General features: G+C 46.0%; 1 protein-coding gene across 4 annotated transcripts in view; it reads right to left on the reverse strand.

Moving 5' to 3' along the window:
• The window catches only part of FAM193A (family with sequence similarity 193 member A), a 198646-nt gene that overhangs the window by 18796 nt on the left and 157344 nt on the right, over positions 1-22506 (reverse strand). For all 4 annotated transcript variants that reach the window (XM_073012569.1, XM_073012566.1, XM_073012567.1 and 1 more), the window contains 4 exons: positions 21396-21699; positions 20140-20323; positions 18688-18918; positions 14779-15640 (listed from right to left, as the gene is read on the reverse strand). In XM_073012569.1, coding sequence (XP_072868670.1) covers positions 14779-15640; positions 18688-18918; positions 20140-20323; positions 21396-21699 — 1581 coding nt within the window. The remainder of the gene's footprint in view (positions 1-14778; positions 15641-18687; positions 18919-20139; positions 20324-21395; positions 21700-22506) is intronic.

The following is a 22506-nucleotide window of genomic DNA, read 5'->3' on the forward strand; positions in this document are numbered from 1 at the left end:
GCTACATTTCATGCTGCAATTACACAACCATCTTTGAAAACAGGCAGGATAGCAGGGAAATCATTAAGGATTACTCAATTTCCTAGACTCTCAGGCAAGTTTGAGAATGTCTACTCCTCTGTTCTGTTCGGGTCACTCATCTAATTCAATCTTGAGCACCTTCCCGGGGCCTTATCTGAGCCTTGAGTATCAAAGTGACTCCAGCAGCACATATCTGGGCTGGGATGGGGTGGGGGGTGCAGTGCACCTAGCATCCAGCCCCATCAATGTGAACAAAGAGGACAGGAACCACTGACATTTCTTTGTTAAAGGTGAGTCTCCATTTCCCCGCAGTCCTCAACACGGGACAATTTTTCAGAACCTTTAATAAACACTCCATTTCTTTCCACCACTGGGGAATTGCCATGGTAGCATGAGGCATGTTTTACTTGCATAATGCTAATATTTTTGACGACTCACACAGCACCAGGCAAGTGCTTTCAAATGTGTTTGTTCACAGAAATGTCACTTACGAGTCTCCTCTAAGGACCTGCTCTATGACAGCCTTGGCTACTCGGATCCCAACTGTATCCCTGAGGGCACACAGCAGGGCGGAGGCCACAGTCACTGGTGCCACTGGGGACTGGGTGGTTTAGGAATGAAGGCTGGGTGTGCTCAGGGAACGGCCTGGGAAAGTCAACCTTCGGTAATCTACACTTAGGAGGAAGGGAAAGATTAGGTTAAAGGAAACGCAGTCCATGGCTCAATCCTGGCACAGAATAGCGGATGTGACTGGAGAGTGAGGACAGCCCCCAGCCACAGCAGGCTCCACATGTTTGTACAGAGAGGTGCTTTGGGGTATGGGAAAGCATCCTGAGTCTCCATTTTTAAAAACTCAAGCAGCAGAAAGCAAGCACAGAACACTGTCCACTGACCCAGGAAACTGATGCACAAGCAAGGCTGAGAGGAGGCCGGAGTATTTCCAGATGTACAAAAAGTGAAGATCTAAGAAAGCATGATGTCAGCAGCCACCCACAAGAAGTTCTAGAAGAAAACAGCTCCAACTTGAGAAGGAAACAGAGCTGGCATGCCTGCGGGAAGTGCCGTCATAACAAAGAGATTTCTAATAACGCTCTCTTTTCCTGACTAGAGCTAGCATAGTCAGTCTATGAAATCTTGGTGTAAGAAAAACATGAAACACAACTTTAACCAATTTGGTATCAGGAAGAAATTTTTTACAACCACCACACTATATTAAACAGGAGAAATCAGTTGATCCAAGGATTTTATATCCAACCAAACTATCTGTTCATTGACAATACAACAGGCCAAAGCTTACTTCTCCAGAGCTCAGGGAATTCTGTGGCCCTACTCAAGGCCACTGCCTGAGGATGAGCTTCACCAACCTGAAGACTCCTGGGAACACTCAGCAGAAGCAAGCGGGAGCCCTGTTGTAGTAAACTGTGTACTTAAGAATATCGTGTGTTCTGACAGAGCAGAAACAACACAAATGAAAAATGGGGCCGGGCGCTGTGGCTCACGCCTGTAATCCCAGCACTTTGGGAGGCCGAGGAGGGCAGATCACGAGGTAAGGAGATTGAGATCACGGTGAAACCCCGTCTCTAATAAAAATACAAAAAATTAGCCAGGCGTGGTGGCGGGCGCCTGTAGTCCCAGCTACTCGGGCGGCTGAGGCAGGAGAATGGCGTGAACCTGGGAGGTGGAGCTTGCAGTGAGCTGAGATCCGGCCACTGCACTCCAGCCTGGGCAACAGAGCGAGACTCCATCTCAAAAAAAAAATAAATAAATAAATAAAGAAAGAAAGAAATGGGAAGAGGAGAGGTAGGGAGACAGGAAAAGAGCAAAACACAAAGAATGGAATCCACTCACTGCCTGCTGTGGAGGCAATGAGTGGGTGTCAGAGGATCTCCTAATGCCAACACAGCAGGCCACGAGGGGGTACACAGGGAACTCAGACCCCAGGAGCATGAGTGGGGTATGCAAGTCTATAGGAATGCACTAGGAGAAAAGCACCAATTTTCCTAATACCTCTAATTTTAAAAAAATTTTCTGATATGGAGTCTTGCTCTATTGCCAAGCTGGAGTTCAGTGGCATAATCTCAGCTCACTGCACCTCCTGGGTTCAAGCGATTCTTCTGCCTCAGCCTCCCGAGAGCTGGGACTACAGGCGCATGCCACCACGCCCAGCTAACTTTTGTATTTGTAGTAGAGACGGGGTTTTCACCATGTTGGCCAGGCTGGTCTTGATCTCCTGACCTCATACTCTGCCCGCCTCGGCCTCCCAAAGTGCTAGGATTACAGGTGTGAGCCACCGTGCCTGGCCATTTTTTTTTTTTCTTTTTTGAGGCAATCTAGCTCTGTTACCCAGGCTGGAGTGCAGTGGCACAATCTCAGCTCACTGCAACCTCCACCTCCTGGGTTCAAGCAGTTCTCCTGCCTCAGCCTCCCAAATAGCTAAGACTACAGGTATGCACCATGATGCCCGGCTGATTTTTGTATTTTTTAGTACAGACGGGGTTTCACCATGTTGGCCAGGCTGGTCTTGAACTCTTGACCTCAGGTGATCTGCCTGCCTCAGCCTCCCAAAGTGCTGGGATTACGGGCGTGAGCCACGCCTGGCCCCAAAATATTTTTAGAAATTAAAAAGTAAAAAAACCCACAACCCACCCACACACACACACGAAAAACACACAGTAAATATAAAATACAGAAATTATAAAATAATGACAGGGTTGAGACCAACCACATAGTTATATCACTAAGTGTGAATGGGCTTAACTGACTGAAGAGAAGATTTTCAATTTGGCTCACAAAGCAAACCTCAGGTGTGCTTCACACAGGAGAACGACCTAAACCCAAGGCACTCAGGAAAAGGCTGGAAACAAAGGGCCAAGGACAAGGCTGCCTCATCAGGCAAATGGGCCGAAGAGAGCAGGGGCAGCAATCACAATGCAGACAGAGCAGGACTCAGGCCACAGGCACAAAGCACAACCAGAAGGTGGCCGCTTCTCAACACAAAAAGCCACAAGTAACTAAGAGTATATCACAGGAATGTGCACCAAACCACACAGAAACAGGAGATGCAAGAAAAACAGAAACATATTAATAATAAGCCAAAGGGCCGGGCGCTGTGGCTCACGCCTGTAATCCCAGCACTTCGGGAGGTCGAGGCGGGCGGATCACGAGGTCAGGAGATCGAGAACATCCTGGCTAACATGGTAAAACCCTGTCTCTACTAAAAATACAAAAATTTAGCCGGGCGAGGTGGTGGGCACCTGTAGTCCCAGCTACTTGGGAGGCTGAGGCAGGAGACTGGCGTGAGGCAGGAGACTGGCGTGAACCCGGGAGGCGGAGTTTGCAGTGAGCCGAGATCATGCCACTGCACTCCAGCCTGGGAGACAGAATGAAACTCTGTCTCAGAAAAAAAATAATAATAAAAAAAATAATAATAGTAATAAGAAGCCACAGAAGACAGGCCATGAGGACACAAAATAAGGATATACAGAAGTCCTAAACAACAGAATTAATGTATCATGGAGGTGTATACATATATGTATCTCCATATGTAAATACATATACACATATATACACAGTGAACTCTATACCAAGACCCAAGAAAATACACTTCTATCAAGTACACATGGAGGAGTTACAAAAGCTGACATACACTGGGCCTCAGAAAGTATCAATAGGTTTTGCAAAACAGAAAAACAATATTCTCTGATCGCAATGAAAAAAACCTATAAATTATTAACAACAAAAAAGTTTCTCCTACCTGGAAACTTAAAAGCTGCCTATTACACTATCGAGTGAAAGAAAAAAAACACATGGAAATTACAGAATTTCTTTTTTTTGGAGATGGAGTCTCACTCTGTCTCCCAGGCTGGAGTGCAGTGGCACAATCTCAACTCACCGCAACCTCTGCCTCCCAAGTTCAAGCGATTCTCCTGCCTCAGCCTCCCCAGTAGCTGGGACTACAGGCACATGCCACCACACCCAGCTAATTTTTGTATTTTTAGTAGTAAATACGGGGTTTCTGAACTCCTGACGTCAAGAGATCAGCCTGCTTCGGCCTCCCAAAATGCTGGGATTACAGGCATGAGCCATGGCGCCCAGCCCAGAATTTCTTTAAAAAAATAATGGAGGCTGGGGGTGGTGGCTCACACCAGTAATCTCAGCACTTTAGGAGGCCAAGGCAGGTGGATCACATGAGGTCAGGAGTTCAAGACCAGCCTGACCAATATGGTGAAACTTCGTCTCTACTAAAAATACAAAAATTAGCCGGGCGTGGTGGCGCATGCCTGTAATCCCAGGTACTTGGGAGGCTGAGACAGGAGAACTGCTTGAACCCAGCAGGCAGAGGTTGTAGTGAGCTGAGATCGTGCCACTGCACTCCAGTCCGGGTGACAGAAAGAGACTCCATCTCAAAAACAAATCAAACAAAACAAAACAAAACAAAAAGAAAAATTATCTATCAGACTCTGTGGGGTATGGTTAAGAAAAAGATCAGGGCCGGGCGCGGTGGCTCAAGCCTGTAATCCCAGCACTTTGGGAGGCCGAGACGGGCGGATCACGAGGTCAAGAGATCGAGACCATCCTGGTTAACACGGTGAAACCCCGTCTCTACTAAAAAATACAAAAAACTAGCCGGGCGAGGTGGCGGGCACCTGTAGTCCCAGCTACTCGGGAGGCTGAGGCCGGAGAATGGCGTGAACCCGGGAGGCGGAGCTTGCAGTGAGCTGAGATCCGGCCACTGCACTCCAGCCTGGGCGACAGAGCTACACTCCGCCTCAAAAAAAAAAAAAAAAAAAAAAAAAAAAAAAAAAAAAAAAAAGAAAAAGATCAGAGGAAAGTTCCATGTGCTGAACACTTTTATCAATAAACGTGGAAGAAAAAAACAAAATGAACTAAATTTCTAAATTAAAAAGTTAGAAAAAAACCCCAACAAAGTAAAACCAAAGAAAACACAGAAAGAAAATAAAGATGAAAGCAGAAATTAACGAGGTAGGCTGGGCACGGTGGTTTATGCCTGTAATCCTGCACTTTGGGAGGCCTAGGTGGGTGGATGGCTTGAGCCCAGGAGTTTGAGACCAGGCTGGGCAATCTGGCGAAATGCTGTTCCTACAAACACTACAAAAAAAATTAGCCGAGTGTGATGGTGCCCACCTGTGGTACCAGCTACTTGAAAAGGTGGCGGGGGAAGATCACCCGAGCCTGGGGAAGTTGAGGCTGCAGTGAGCCGTGATTGTGCCACTGCACTCCAGCCTGGGCAATGAGTGAGACTCTGCCTTAAAATAAAAAATAAAAAAGAAAGAAAGGAGGTAAAGAAAAACAGTAGGCTGGGTGTGGTGGCTCCCACCTGTAATCCCAGCACTTTGGGAGGCCAAGGCGGCTGGATCACGAGGTCAGGAGATAGAGACCATCCTGGCTAACATGGTGAAACTCTGTCTCTACTAAAAATACAAAAAAGTTACCAGGCGTGGTGGCGGGTACCTGTAGTCCCAGTTACTGGGGAAGCTGAGGCAGGAGAATGGCGTGAACCCGGGAGGCGGAGCTCAGTGAGCTGAGATGGCGCCACTGCACTCCAGCCTGGGCAACAGAGCGAGACTCCATCTCGGAAAAAAAAAAAAAAAAAAGAAAAACAGTAAACCTAAATAATAAATTAACAAGATTTTAAGAAACTAACAAAATACACAAACCATTAACTTAGGCAAAATAGGGAGAAAGGAAAAATATACAAACTAAGAAATGACAGGTGAAAACAGTCATTGCAAAGAAATTTAAAACTATGATGAGCCTACCTTGCAAACATCTATGTAAATAAATTTGAAAATCTAGTTGAAAAGAATAATTTACTACAGAAAGATGGTTTGCCATAATTAACCTCACTAGACATAGAATAATTTCCAGAGAGGAGAGAAGACTGCTAGCAAGGACCACAGAAAACACACCAGGTCCACGGGGCCTGCAAAGGGATTTCTATCAAACCTTTAAAGCCTGGATGGTCCCAGAGTGAACTGTTCCAGATCACTGAAAATGTAGAGATGGGTTTTCACCATGTTGGCCAGGCTGGTCTCAAACACCTGACCTCGTGATCTGCACTCTCCTCGGCTTTCCAAAATGTTGGGATTACAGGCATGAGCCACTGTGCTCAGCCAAAAACTTCCTAATTCTTTTTATGAGGCAAGTATAATATTGATACTCAAAGATAATACAGACAGAACAAAAACGGAAGTCACAGACCCATCTCTCCTAAAAATAATATAGGTGTAAATATATTAAATAGTGTAAACAGATTCCAAAACAAAAGAATATACCACAATCAAGTGAGCTTTATTGCAGGAATTCAAGTTCAGTTCATACTTAAAAATCAAATAACATAAAACACCATATTAATACGTCTAAGAAGAAACATCATGGTTATCTCCACAGATGCTAGAAAACCTTTAAAGAGTAACACCCATTCCGAACGAAAAACACTCAAGAGATGAGGAATCGCTGGATATTTTTTTAACATTAAATTTTTTTAATGTGGCTAATTTCAAATAATTATCTTATAATATATAAACCTAAAGCCAACATCTTACTTAATGTGGAAACACCAGAGACATTTCTGGTAAGATCAGAAAAGATGCAGTTAAGTAAAAGAAAACAATTAGAGGCATAAGAATTGAAAAAGTAGAGGTAAAGCTTTCTCTATTTGTACACATATATAATAGAATGCCTGGAAAACCCCAGAGAATCAACAGTAAGACTCAAACAATAAAACAATTCAGTAAAGTAGAAGATATAAACTTAACATACAGGCAGGGCGAGGTGGCTAACATCTGTAATTCTAGCACTTTGGGAGGTCAAGGAGGGCAGATCACTTGAGGTCAGGAGTTTGAGACCTGCCTAGCCAACATGGTGAAACCCCATCTCTACTAAAAATACAAAAACCAGCTGGGCGTGGTGGTGTGTGCCTATAGTAGAGCTACTCGGGAGGCCAAGGCAGGAGAATAGCTTGAACCCAGAAGGCGGAGGCTGCAGTGAGCCAAGATCGCACCATTGTGCTCCAGCCTGGGTGACAAGAGTGAAACTCCATCTCAAAAAATAAATAAAAATAAAAATAAATAAAAATAAAAAAATAAACATACAGCCGGGCGTGGTGGCTCACACCTGTAATCCCAGAACTTTGGGAGGCCAAGATGGGTGGATCGCCTGAGGTCAGGAGTTCGAGACCAACTTGACCAACATGGTAAAACTCTGTCTCTACTAAATATAAAAAATTAGTTGGGCGTGGTTTTGCTTGCCTGTAATTCTAGCTACTTGGGAGGTTGAGGCAGCAGAATCACTTGAACCTGGGAGGCAGAGGTTGCAGTGAGCCAAGAATGTACCACTGCACTCCAGTCTGGGCAACGAGTGAAACTCCATCTCTAAATAAATAAATAAATAAATAAATAAATAAATAAATAAATAAATCATACATATATAAATCAATAGCTTTCACACACAAATAACCAGGTAGGGCAGCACTATCCAACAGAAATACAATCTGAGACTGGGCGCAGTGGCTCATGCCTGTAATCCCAGCACTTTGGGAGGCTAAGGTTGGAGGATCACTTGAAGTCAGGAGTTTGAGACTAGCCTGGCCAACACAGTAAAACCTACATGTTTTAATATCTTGTCTCTACTAAAAATACAAAAATTAGATGAGTGTACTGGTGTGGCACCTATAATTCCAGCTACTCGAGAGGGTGGGGCATGAGAACTGCTTGAACCTGGGAGGTGGAGTTGAACCTGGGAGACAGAGGCCGCAGTGAGACGGAGGTTGCAGTGAGCCGAGATTGCGCCACTGCACTCCTGCCTGGGTGATGGAGTGAGACTCTGCCTCGAAAGAAAGAACGAAAGAAAGAGAGAGAGAGAATCTGAGTCTGAGCCACACACATAAGATTTTTCTAAAAGCCACATTAAAAAAAATTTTTTTAAAGAAACAGGTGAAATTAATTGTAGTAATATATTTAATTAAATATATCCAAAATAGTATGATTTAGACATGTAACCAATATTAAAAATTATACTGAGATATTTCACTTTTTAAAATTCACACTAGGTTTTCAAAATCCAGTGTATATCTTACACTTGTAACACTTCTCAATTTGAACTGGCCGCATTTCAAGTGCTTGACAATAACATGTGACTAGTGGCTACTGTACTGGATAGTTCAGAATTAGAAAATATAATGGTGGAGAAACTCCATTTAAATTAAAAACAAAGGTGATTAAATGCTGAGAAATAAACTTAGTAAGAAATGTGAAAAATACATAAGAGAAAATTTAAAATATTCCTGAATGACCTGAAAGTAAACTTGAACAAATGGAAAAACATCTCTTGTTCTTGGAAGAAATGATCAATATCATAAAAACATCAATTCTCCCTAAATTAATGTACAATGCAATTCCAATAAAGATACCAACAAGTTTTGCTTTTTTGTGGGGGGAGATAGAGTCTCATTCTGTTGCCCTGGCTGGAGTGCAGTGGAGCAACCTTGGTTCACTGCAACCTCTGGATCCCGGGTTCAAGCAATTCTCCCGTCTCAGTCTCCCAAGTAGCTGGGACCACAGGCGCTTGCCACCACGCCTGGCTAATTTTTTTATCTTTAGCAGAGACGGTGTTTCACCATCTCATTGGCCAGGTTGATCTCCAACTCCTGACCTCAGGTGATCCGTCCACCCAGGCCTCCCAAAGTGCTGGGATTACAGGTGTGAGTCACCACACCCAGCCCCAACAAGTCTTTTTTTTAAATGGAGCCAGGCACATTGACGCTAAAGTTCATATGGAAATACAAACAAGAAATAGCCTGGGAAATACTGAGCTGGAAAAGCTATTAGGAGAGAATAGCCCTACAAGATATTAAAACATGTAGAGCCTCTAAAAATAACTAAATGTAATAATGACACAAGTAAACAGAGAGGAAAGGAAGAGAAATTCCAGAAACAGACCCAAGTGAATATTGAAATTTACTGTAGGACAGGCCGGGAACGGTGGCTCACGCCTGAAATCCCAGGACTTTGGGAGACCAAGGCAGGCAGATCACCTGAGATTGGGAATTTGAGACCAGCCTGACCAACAAGGAGAAATCCCGTTTCTACTAAAAATACAAAATTAGCCAGGCGTGGTGGTGCATGGCTGTAATCCCAGCTACTTGGGAGGTAGAGGCAGGAGAATTGCTTGAACCCAGGAGGCGGAGGTTGCAGTGAGCTGAGATCATGCTGCTGTAGTCCAGCCTGGGCAAAAGGAGTGAAACTGTCTCAAAAAGGGAAAGGGAAAGGGAAAGGGAAAGGGAAAGGGAAGGAAAGGAAAGGAAGGAATTTATTGTAAGACAAAGGTGGCATCTTGAATCACTGGGACAAGATGATTTTATCTTTTTTTTTTTTGTTTTTGTAGAAACAAGGTCTCACTATAGACCAATCTGGAGTGCAATGGCACAATTATAGCTCACTGTAATCTCAAACTCCTGGGCTCAAGTGACCCTCCTGCCTCAGCCTTCCAAGTGGTTGAGATTACTGGTGTGCACCACCATGCCCTGCTGTTTTTAAAAAAATATCTGTAGAGATGGGGTCTCACTATGTTGCCCAGGCTAGTCTCAAACTCCTGGGCTCAAGTGATCCTCCTGCTTTGGCCCTCCAAAGTGCTGGGATCACAGGCATGAGCCATCACCCTCACACCTGGTCCAGGATGAATTTTATAATAACTGGTGCTAAGGCCGGGCATGGTGGCTCACGTCTGTAATCCCAGCATTGTGGGAGGCTGAGGCAGGAAGATTGCTTTAGCCCAGGAGTTAGAGCCAGCTAAGGCAATGTAGTAAGACCCTGTTTTTACTAAAAGGAGGAAAAAAAAAAAAATTTGCCAGCATGGTGGCACATGCCTGTAGTCCCAGCTACTCAGGAGGCTGAGGAGGGAGAATCACTTGAACCCAGGAGTTCAAGGCTGCAGTGAGCTATGACCACACCACCACACTCTAGCCTTGGTGAGAGAGCGAGACCCTATACCCCACCCCCCAAAAAAAAGAATAAATAATAATAATGTGCTGGGACAACTCGTTAACCATTTGGAAAAAGAGAAATTGGATCCATATTTCACACCACACAGAAGAAAAATTTCCAAACATATTAGGGATATAAATGAAAAAAAATGAAACTACACAGATACTGGAAGGCAGCATGGGTGTGTTCCTCTTTAACCACAATGTTAGGGTAAAGCTTTCTAACAATTATTCAAAATCCAGAGGCAATAACAAATCAAGAAGCTGACCACATAAAAGGAAGAACATTTCCTGACTGAAGAGCAAACACAAAGTCAAAGACAACTTATGAACTGGGAGAGAACGTCTGCAGCATACACTGCATGAGTAAAAGGTTAATGTCCCTACCGTAAAAAAAAATTCTTAAATACAAAAGGGAAAAGGCCAAAAACTTAGTAAGAAATAAGAAATAGATATGAAAAGAAAATTCATACACACAAAAAGAAAACAGACCTTAATAATATTGACCTCATTGTAATTAGAGAAAAATGCACATGAAAACTACGCTGAGGGCTTACTGCAGCTAATGGATTGGCAAGTTAAGAAGCCTGACAACACACTCTGTAAGCAAGGCTGTGGCCAGACAGGCACTCAGGTGCTGCTGGTGGGTGGGCTGACTGGAAGGTCTGGAGAACTTGGACGTAGCTAGCAAAAAACTATGAAAGCACTTACCTTTCTAAAAATTTTTATTTTATTTTGTTCTAGAGATAGGGTCTTGCTCTGTCGCCCAGACTGGAATGCAGTGGCGTGATCTTGACTCACTGCGACTTCTGTCTCCTGGGCTCAGGTGATCCTCCTGCATCGGTGTCTCCAGTAGCTGAGACTATAGGTGAGCACCACCACGCCTGACTAATTTTTGTATTTTTAGTAGAGACAGGGTTCTTTCCACATGTTGGCCAGGCTGGCCTCGAACTTCTGACCTCAAGTGATCTGCCTGCCTTGGCCTCTCAAACTGCTGGGATTATGGATGTGAGCCACCGTGCCCAGCCTTAAATTTTTTTTTTTCTTTGAGACGGAGTCTCATTCTGTTGCCAGGCTGGAGTGCACTGGTGTGATCTTGGCTCACTGCAACCTCTACCTCCCCGGTTCAAGTGATTATCCTGCCTCAACCTCCCAAGTAGCTGGGATTATAGGCACGAGCCACCATGCCCACCTAATTTTTGTATTTTTAGCAGAGAAGGGGTTTCATGTTGGCCAGCATGGTCTCGATCTCCTGACCTCGTGATCCGCCCACCCCAGCCTCCCAACGTGTTGTGATAACAGGAGTGAGCCACTGTGCCCGGCTGCTTTAAATTTTTTTTTAAGAGACAGGGTCTCACTCTGTCACCCAGGCTGGAGTGCAGTGGTGCAATCATGATTCACTGCAGCCTCAAACTCCTGGGCTCGAGTGATTCTCCTGCCTCAGCCTACCGAGTAGCTGGGACTACAGGCGTGCGCCACCACGCTCAGCTAAGTGTCTTTTTTTTTTTTTTAAGTAGAGACGGGGTCTTGCTACTTTGCCCAGGCTGGTCTTAAATTCCCGATCTCAGGTAATCCTTCTGCCTTGGCTTCCCAAAGTATTGGGATTACAGGCATCAGTCACCACACAGGGAACACACTTACCTTTTGACCCAGCCCTCTCCCTTCTGGGAAAATGCTCCAAGGAAGCACCTCCAAACAACATGGAAATACATATGCACACAAGTACTCACTGTAGCACTGGGTGTAATGATTAAAACAAAGCACTGAGGCCAGGCACGGTGGCTCATACCTGTAGTCCCAGGTCACTTGAGGTCAGGAGTTCAAGGCCAGTCTGGCCAACATGGTGAAACCTCATCTCTATTAAAAATACAAAAATAAGCCGGGTATGGTGGCACCTGCCTGTAATTTCGGCTACTTGGGAGGCTGAGGGAACTGCTTCAACCTGGGGGGTGGAGGATGCAGTGAGCCAAGATTGTGCCACTGCACTCCAGCCTAGATGACAGAGTGAGACTCCACCTCAAAACAGAAACAAACACAAAAAACCAAAGCATTAGAAACAACCTAAATGCTCGCACACAGAGGAGTGACTGAAGAAATCAGAGTACACTTTAAATGGAGTACTGTGTAGCTGTAGAAAGAATGAAGACAATCTCTATGAACTGATGTGCAGTGATTCCCAGAATATAGTAAGTAGAAAAAAATCCAAAACTCAATATTAAATCTGTAATATACTACCTTTTACATAAAAAAGAAAAGCAAATAAGAAACTGATTAGTTACTTACAGGGAGTAGGTAAAAAAAAAAAGAGGGATTGGGTAGGGGAGAAAACAAAATGGAATACAAATGGAAAAATGCAATCAGGTATGTTTTAAATGAGTAGCATAATTGTACTAAAGGTGCAAAGAACTAATTTAAGTCATTTGTAAATTCAGTGTTATCACCACACCCTGAGTTAGCTAAAGACACAAAGAACTGAACAAATACCAAAAGCATGCCCAGAGTTTTCCATCACGGTAAAGGCAGGCACTTCTGAACCCTTTACCTGTGTTGTAGGACCCGGCAAGTCAGTAAAGGCACCATGGATGATGGGGTCCAGGTTCTTACTATCTAAGGAGTTACAAAGGTGGGTGGGGGAAGGGAGAACACTTGCTGTAGCACAGGAGTGGGGCTGGGATATCTGTGGGAACTCACAGCCTGTACATAGCAATTAGATAAAATAGACATCTCTGTGTGTGTAGGTGGCAGGTGCTGTGCACACGCTCACACCCCAACTCCTCCCGCTCTGCTGACTGAGAGGGCCTAGAAGCAATGTCATATGGCAGTGTCCAGGTCTGGGTTTCTGAACACCACTGTTCAAGAAAGAATAGGGCTCCTTGGAGAAACGGCTGGTTCAGGGCTGGGAGAGAGAAGACATGAGATGAGCCCAGAGCATCGAACCATGACAGAAAGTATAAAGTGCTTAAAGGCTGGTAGGGCCACCTCAAACCATCTAAGGAAAAAGCCATTCCGAGGGTCTCCCACTGACCAAATCTCAGACAATCTGAACAGCAACATAAATAGCGTTTGTAAAAGATTCTAATCTATAGCATCAACTAAAAATTCGTGGATCCATCCTGATATAACTAAATGAAAAAAAAAAAAAAAAAACATGGGGTTGGAAAGCTCTTCCTACAGTTGAATGGCAGGTAACAAATACAGAAAGAATAGTATTAGAAAAATCACCATTGGGGCCGGGGGCGGTAGCTCACGCCTGTAATCCCAGCACTTTGGGAGGCTGAGGCGGGCGGATCACCTGAGGTCGGGAGTTTGAGACCAGCCTGACCAACATGGTGAAATCCCACCTCTACTACACAAAATTAGCCGGGTGTGGTGGTGCATGCCTGTAATCCCATTTACTCGAGAGGCTGAGGCAGGAGAATGGCTTGAACCCAGGAGGTGGGAGTTGTGGTGAGCTAAGATCACGCCATTGCACTCCAGCCTGGGCAACAACAGCGAAACTCCATCTCAAAAAAAAAAAAAAAAAAAAAAATCACCATATGACAACACAGTAATAAACATTTCAGGCAAGAATCATTAATGGATGCTACAACTAGTTGGTGAATGTTCAATAAAAACGGGATACTTGTCTCCCCATAAGACACTTACCAATTATCAAAGGAGAAATACTAACTTGACCGTAGTGAAAATGGGCAGACCAGCTCAACCTAGGATCAGAGTTCCCGTCCCCAGTGAAGGGACAGACACCATCATCCACCTCCTGGTGGGATACACCAGCAGGGACTGGTCACATCAATGGTGTTGCTGCCCAGAACATGGAATCTGAATCTGACAGGAAGACATGGGACATACACCCTGACCAAGGGTTACTCTAAAAAAATAAATGGGTTGCACTCTTCAAAAAAGTCAAGGTCATGAAAAACAGAGAAACCGATCCAAAGGAAAGGAAACTAAAGAGATGTAACAGGGGATCCTGGAGTGGATCCCACGTCAGGAGAAACAACAGAGCTTTTTTTTTTGCTATAAAGGATGTTAAAGGGACAACTGGAGAAACATGAGTAAGGTCTACCATTAGAGAATAGCACTGGATCAGTGTCAACTTCTTCATTTTGATCACTGTACTGTGGTTTTATGTGTCCAAGTGTCCTTATCTTGAGGAAATATACACAGAAGTATTTTAGATTAAAGGGGTGTCACGTAAGAAGTGACTCGCATTCTGTCCAGAAAAATGAGAGAGAGGGAGAGAGAATGACGAAGCAAACATGGGAAATACTGATGTTGGGGAACTACAGTTGGGGAACTGGAGGGGGTAGAAATCCTCTACTTTTTTTTTTTTTTTTTTTGAGATGGAGTCTCCCTCTGTCACCCGGCTGGGGTGCAATGGCCCGATCTTGGCTCACTGCAACCTCTGCCTCCTGGGTTCAAGCGATTCTCCTGCCTCAGCCTCCCCGAGTAGTTGGGACTACAGGCACGCCACCAAGCCCAGCTAATTTTTTTGGGTATTTTTAGTAGAGACAGGGTTTCACAGGGCCAGGTAGGTCTCGAACTCTTGACCTCTGGTGATCTGCCCACCTTGGCCTCCCACAGTGCTGGGATTACAGGTGCAAGCCACCATGCCCGGCCCCTCTACGCTCTTTTCTACAGGAGGGAGGCCATATGGCGAGAGCACGCCAAAGCTGGTGTTTTCCCATACTAGCACATCACACGTGGAAAACCAGGCACCGCTCAGAAATACCTTCCCGCTATTCTGTATTTACCAATTGAATTGTTGACTCTGTCTCCTTTCTTCTTCTTATTTTTCTTGTTCTTGCCCTTTGGCTGAGGGGACTCTGCCAGCACCAGCTTGTTGTTCTGATGCTCGCTGGGAGAGGTGGGCTCCATAGGGGTTGGGTTTGACTTTTCTTCCTTAATATGGTTCAGCTGCTTTTTGTTATTGTTATTACTGTTGACTTTTCTCTCCTCTCTTTTCTGCTCTGTGATGGATGTGAGATCAACCACCTTAGCCTTTGACTCAGTCTGGGCCCGAGGCTTGGGCTGCCCCTCTGTGGCCTTGGGCGGCTCCGTGGGCCTCCTTGCTGGCTCGCTGCTGGCCTTGCTGGTCTGCCTCAGCTTCTGCTTGCCATTTCCCTCTTTATGGTGCTGCATGATGTCAAAGAAAAAAGAGAGTGGCTCATGCTGCTTCCCATTCACCTCCTTGGGGAGAAGAAATTTGGTGTCTCTGGTGATGACGGGGTCTGCAGCATCCCCCTCAGCCCCTAGCCCTGGCCTGGGCTCTGAGTGGTTCATATGCCTGGATGGGGACTGAGAAGAGGTTTCTGGTGCTTCAGTTTGCTCTAGTGAGCCATTGTGGATGTTTTCAGAGTTAGGGACAGACTCTGTTGCTGCCTGGAAATTTCCAGTGAGCATGTCCAACTTGGGGCAGTCTTTACTTGGCCTCTCCTTCTTCTTCTTTTTTACAGCTCTTAGCTTCTGAAGCTCCTGAAGCCGCTGAAACTCCTCCTTGAAACGCTCCTCCTCTTCTTCCTCCTCCTCCTCCTCCTCCCGCCGCCTCTGCTCCTCCTGGAGGTGCAGGTGCTCCCGGGCCCTGGCCTCTGCTTCCAGGCGAGCTTTCTCCTCCAGCTGCCAATGCGAAAAGAAGGCAGTTTAAGACTACAGTGAGTGCTAAAACTTAAGTCATACAGAAAAACTAAGATAATTTTAAAAACGAATCACATATGGAACATAAACTCTGAAGAGGCTGTAATACATCAGAACTTAACACACACCCACCTCCAATTCTCTTACTCTACAGGATTGTTAAACTTTGTCTATTTACTAAAGTATATGCTTACTATTTTGGGTGGGGGGGTGGTAGTTAACAAAAAATTCCCCATAGCCTTTGACCTGGTGCTAAACACAGTAACCAAGGGCAAAGCAGCTGCAAAGCACACATCCAGGGAGCCAGCTACCCCTTCACAGGTGCGGCAGGGCATCATGCTGCCTGGAGGAAAGGATGATGTAACCAATACCACAGCCTGCCTGGGCAGTACTGAGGCTGCACACGTGCCGCCAGAACTCTGGCCACCTTTTCAGGCGAAGGCTAATGCATTCACCTAAATAGGGAATGTAAGAAATGTGTAGCGGCTCACACCTGTGATCCTAGGAGTTTGAAAGCAGCCTGGGCAACACAGCAAAACCCTCTCTCTACAAAAAGTATCAAAATTAGCTGGATGTGGTGGCACACGACTGTGGTCCCAGCTATTTGGGAAGCTGAGGTGAGAATCGCTTGAAGCCAGGAGGTCGAGGCTGCAATGAGCTGTGATGGCACCACAAAAAGAAATGTGTAGTAAAAGAAACAGAAATTCCTTCTTCCCACCCTAGCAGATAAACAAAAGTGCCATATATTTTCACTAGTGGGACAGAGCAAATGACTCACTGTCCAAATTGATGGAAAATTAATTTTCATCCCAAGTGAAGACTGCCTTTGAGTAGTGATGTATACATACATACTCCAGGGGCACAAATGGAAACTGTTCTTTGTGTTCAGAAAGCAGATGGGAGTCATCAGTGTCGGGAGCACGGCTCCACCCACCACCAACCTTTAGAAATGCTGGGGCTTATGAGAAACTCTGGCAAAAGCATTTCTCCTAGAGAAATAGAAAAGTACTCCCCAAGTGTAAATTATTTTTCACAATATTATTAACAGGAAAATTATCTTTTGAAAAACCTAAAAATTATGATACAAATTTAACATTGTTATGTTACTAAAAATTTCATTTGACAATTCAAGTAAAAATTATTTAACATCCTTCTCCATGTGTATGTCAGGAGCAGCACCCAGCAGCCACCTCATGGTGGGTCCTACAGTCCAATGTCTGGAGTGAGTTGCGGGGCTGCACTGCAGAAGTGGGGAGACCGACTCCATCAGGACACTTGCTGGCACACACTGGCCAGCTGGCGTCCTCTCAGAGCCGATCTAAATCCAACATGGGTGTCTTGTCAATATGTGGACCAATAACAAGCACGTGAGGGCAGGTGCCCTGGTCTTTAGCAGGGTGGCTGCCCCAGCACAGGCCTCCGGGTTGGACCTGCTACGGGACAGAACAGGTGAACTATTGCCGTCCCTTCAACAAGCAGCCAGCCAGTGAGCCTCAACACACATCTGTGAGCTGCTCTGTAAAATGGGTGCGGTGTAGAAAGCACCAGGAGGCGGTCCCTTGAGGTGGGACTGGTTGCTGAGCAGGGCCTATGACATCAGCCTCTAAGCATCAGCTGGGCCTCAAGTCTGGATCCAGACCACTTGCAAGGTCAGAGGGCAAGAGCCTGGGATGGAGAGTACCCTGAAAACTCAGGAAGGGGTCCCAGAGGCCTCCAGTGAATCTCAATGGGAGGTCTCAGAGCCTTGGACCACCGTGGGGGCCCCGATGCGGGACACTCCTGAATGGAGGACACACTATGTTCTCCCCACTCCAGCAGTCTCCAGTCTTCTGGGGCACAGAACAAGGCTTCTCCCCTAAAGCCTCCCAATCAGGCCCAATAGTCAGTCTAAACCTACTTCAGGACTGCGAGGCATGAGCAGAGCTCTTGAGGGTAGAACAATCACAACAGCTAAGATAGAAGTAACAACACAGGACATCGGGCCCACCCTCTGGTCCACTGTGGGATCGTCCTCTTCCTCACCTCTCTGCCTGACCATGCCGCGGACAGAAACCTGGCCTCTTCCCAAGACAACTGTCCTACTACCAGAACCCCAGGAACCTACAAGTTCCCTCTGCATGCAGCCCACATCTGCTCACTGAGGTCTGGCTCTTGGAGCCTGACATTTTTAGGGAGCTGAAACCAGATGGCTCTTTGGAACTGCTCCAGCATAGGGGCATTTAGAAAATCCTCCAAGAGAAAAGGTGTTTTGTTTTTTTTTCTTTTGAGACACTCTCACTGTCACCCATGCTGTAGTGCAGTAGCATAATCTTGGCTCACTAAAACCTCCACCTCTGAGGTTCAAGCGATCCTCTCACCTGAGTCGCCTGAGTAGCTGGGACTACAGGCGTATACCACCATTCCTGGCTAATTTTTTTTTTCTATTTGACATTTGCTTTTTGTGACACACCATGCCCTCTGGAAAGGAGAGAACTGCTCATGCCTTCCCATGAAGACTTATTTTCCTCCCCTCTAATCAATGCCATGTACTGGTCTTCATCTGGAACAGCAGTGGGACAAGAGGAGCATGGGGGACGTGCTCAGACCTGAGTCCAGAAGACTTCCCTGTGCCAAGTGCCCCGCCCCAGTCTCATATCAAAGACACTTCTTCACCCACAGGCCCCAAAAGCCCACCTGGGCCTTTCTTCTACCATCTCTACAGTTGAGGGCTCCTTTCTTGGAAAAGAAGGTTCTCCAACAGATAAAGCTGGAGTGTCTGCTGCTGCCCTCATGACAGCCAGCACAAGAACAAACCCATTCTACAAAAGGGAAAGTAATTTCCTGAAAACACAAACAAAGTGAAGTTTTTTACCAGTCTCCAGTTCAGGCCACCAGCGACAGGCTGGCTCTCGGAGCAATGTTGTGGGCAAGTAAACTCACGTCAGAGCCCCAACCTTCTGTAGCTCAGCCCTGCCTGGAGACTGGTGTTGCACAGCACCCTCAAATGCCCTCAGACCTGGCACCTCCAGGTGCTGAGACCTGTCACTTGCCTTCCTTTGCTTATGCCTTGCCCGCTTTGCTGCACGTGTGCTGCTCACTGGTTTGGTTTCAGAGCTGTTTATAAACTGCAATAAATCCTCCACCCTCCGATGGTCAACGACGCTTTCCCTTTCTGAGATCTGATCCATTTTTTTAGGTTGCTCTTCTTTCCTCTTGGTCAGCCGTAAGCGAAGCTTTTCCCTCATTTCTGCGTAATTTCTACTTGTTGGTGCAGCTGGAGGCTGAGAAAAACAACAGTTACGCTTAAGTTTTAAAAATTTTGAATGTAATAAATTTCAGACCACACCTCCAAAAATAAACTGTTTTATTATTCAAGTAGTATATATTTGTTGTGAAAAATAAGGAAATAAAACCAGCAGAAAAAAAGAAAAACCTATCAGCAAGTCATCCAAAAGTGGCATTTTGATATCTATCCTCAAATTTTACATATTCATGAAAAACCTGGTAAAACATGTACAGCTATGCACATAAGTGAATTTTTAAACTAAAAAGGAAACAATTACAAATTCTGATTAATATACTTTATTTATTTATTTATTTACTTATTTTCGAGACAGGGTCTTGCTCTGTCACCCAGGCCGGAGTGCAGTGGTGTGATCATAGCTCACTGCAGCCTTGGTCGCTGGGCTCAAGCAAAGCAGCCATGTACCGTCACACCCACAGCTAATTTTCTTCATTTTTTGTAGAGAAAGGATCTCACGGTGTCGCCCAAGCTGGTCAATTCCTGGGCTCAAGAGATCCTCCTCCCTTGGCCTCCCAAAGTGCTGGTATTACAAGCATGAGCCACCGTGCTTGGCCTCTACTTGTTATTTAATATGGTGTGAATATCTTTTCATGTCAATAAATGTGTCTGCAGTATCTTTCCATCCATTTGTAGGTTCCCTTTTTGGTGCCAAAAACAAAAAAAACCTGCCCTGAATCCTACTGCCAAATTTCTTACTATAAAAATATGTGCACATTTTAGGAAATGCAAACAGAGCTAAAGCAGAAAAAGAACAACTATAAGCCCCTGCTATTCCTACCACCCCTCCCTCTTAAGCTGCGGGTGATAACTGGTTGTATAAATTAAATCACAGCTCTGGAAAGACGGACAAGTACGTGTGTGTACCAATGCCCTCTGTATTCAAGCAAGAGAAATCCAACTGCACACACACAAGCTGCTGTCACTGGCCACAATGTTCCACCATATGGATACACCATGGTTAACAACCTCCTACCAATGGGTATTCAGTAGGAACACTGCACCCCTGATTTACCAATTACCTTAAAAACCACAAACAAAATGCAAAAATGAAGCAAAAAATCATTATGGTTAAATCTTTGGGCAAATATTTTTCTTTGCTTCTTTACAATGGATATATCCTACAGGTGCAGAATTTCTGCAGAGGAGCCCGTGTGCTGCACACTTCCCACATCATGATGTGCTGACCTCACGCACTCACCCCGCCGTGCCCAAAGAATTCGCAGTAGCAGCAGTCGCAGTACTTGCCCTCCTTCTGGTTGGTGGAGGTTGAGGTGCTGGAGCTGTGCTCAGAGCAGCTGTCCTCATCTGCACTCTCGTCCCCATCATCTTGCTGTGGGTCGTAGACACCATTCTCGCAGCGGTGCCCTTCGCAGTCAGGGTCACTGCAAAATCGCACACAAGCTCATCGGCAAGTGGCCGGCCCCGGGAGGCAATGACTCCCATTGTTGCGCATGACCACCCACTGTCCTGCCCATTTCACAGACAAGAGGCAGCGCAGAGGATGCATAGCCCCAAGGTTCCTAGGGAGTCATACACATGCACCAAAGACGTTGGCCAGGGGCTCACGTGGGAGGCATGGCGTGTGCGCACGCATGCAGGCGGTCCCTCAAAGCGCTCATACAGCGCCACTGAACAGGAACACACAGTCTCTCCAATGACTCCTTCTAAGACTGTCCCTGCCACCACAGCTTCCATACTAAGGGGGAGAAGGGGTATAGCTTCAAATGGGCGAGTTCAAAGGTAACAGAAATTGTCTTAAAAAGAAAGTCTGGCTGGGTGCAGTGGCTCACGTCTGTACTCCCAGCACTCTGTGAGGCTGAGGAAGGTGGATCCCCTGAGGTCAGGAGTTCGAGATCAGCCTGGCCAACATGGTGAAACCCGTCTCTACTAAAAATACAAAAATTAGCCAGGCATGGTGGCGTATGCCTGTAGTCTCACTACTTGGGAGGTTGAGGCAGAAGAATCGCTTGAACCCAGGAGATGGAGGTTGCAGTGCACTGAGATTCCACCACTGCACTTCAGCCTGGACGACAGAGCAAGACTCTGTCTCAAAAACAAAACAAAACAAAACAAAAACCTGTTGAGTGTTTGTTGTATTGTGTTTTTACTATACACATTTCATTCATTTTCTTCTGATTCCACCCTAGGTATAACAAATACAACTTATACAACAAATAACAAACAATGTACGCCCCCGATGCTGTCAGTGTTTAGGGATAACTGGCCTACCTTTCCATGGCAGCCCACTGCCCCTGCTCTTCTGTCTGCAGAACTAGAGGCTGAGATGGGAGCCCCTCCACACATGGCCTCTGCTGGGGACATCCTTGCGTTCCCTCAGCATTTCACTAGGCTTTTCAACTGCATGGTCCCGGGGAAGTTTCTGTAGCTGTGCTAGTGCAGTGTAACACCCATTTTCCAAAGTGCTCCCATGTCCCCAATCAGGACTTGGCTCACCTGCAGACACTTGGAGGGGCGCTAATGGAGCCATCTGTGGCCGGGGGCAGGGGTGCGGGACAGAAACTCTTGCGTGTGTCCACAAACCCGGGAGTTGTGGTTGCTGTTTTGGGGAATGATGGGGCTGCAAGATTTGCAAGGTGAGGTGTGGAAGCAGGTGAAAGAGCGGCAGGTGAGAGCGCGGCAGGTGAGAGTGCAGCAGGCGAGAGCGCTGGGAGGGGGGCCAAGCCCGTGGGGCTGTTCCTCGGGGCGGCTGGGGCCGAGTGTCTGTGGTCCTCCTTGCTGATGCCATGAAACACGTCACCTGCATTTAGAGAGGTGAGAGTCACTGCCAAGTTTTTGTTTCAAAAATGTTCAAACCTGCAGAAAATCTGAAAGAACACACACAGAGTACCCATTCATCCTTCACCTTGCTTCATCATCACGACCTAATATTCTGTCCTGTTTATAAACTTTATTTCTTACATGCACACACACTTTTCGGCTGAATGTCTGCAAATTGCACTCGCCTCTAAAACACTTCGGCATGAACTCCTCAGAACGTCGACAGTTTGCTTTTTCAAAAAAAATTTCTTGGCTGAGTACGGTGGCTCATGCCTGTAATCCCAGCACTTTGGGAGGCCGAGGCCGGCGGATCACGAGGTCAGGAGATCGAGACCAGCCTGACTAACTCAGTGAAACCTTGTCTGTACTAGAAGCAGAAAAAATTAGCCGGGCATGGTGGCATGTACCTGTAGTCCCAGCTATTCGGGAGGCTGAGGCAGGAGGATCACAGATCACACCACTGCACTCCAGCAGCCTGGGCGACAGAGTCAGACTCCATCTCAAAGGAAAAAAAAAAAAATCACCTTTTTCTTTTTTAAGAGACAGGGTCTCACTATGTTGTCCAGGCTGGTGTTGAACCCCTGGGCTCAGGCGATCCTCTCATCAGGGCCGCCTAAAGTCCTGGGACTACAGGTGTGAGCCACTTTTTACTTAAAAATTTCCTCCCGTCTCTCTCCTCTCTTTCTTTTCTTTCTTTCCCTCCCTCCCTCTCTCTTTTTTTGACATTTTGCTGAATAACCACAATACTATGATCACCTCAATGGTATTTAACACTGACAGGAAGGCC

The sequence above is a fragment of the Chlorocebus sabaeus genome, chromosome 27 (genome assembly GCF_047675955.1).
Source record: "Chlorocebus sabaeus isolate Y175 chromosome 27, mChlSab1.0.hap1, whole genome shotgun sequence".
In the NCBI taxonomy this organism is placed as follows: domain Eukaryota; kingdom Metazoa; phylum Chordata; class Mammalia; order Primates; family Cercopithecidae; genus Chlorocebus; species Chlorocebus sabaeus.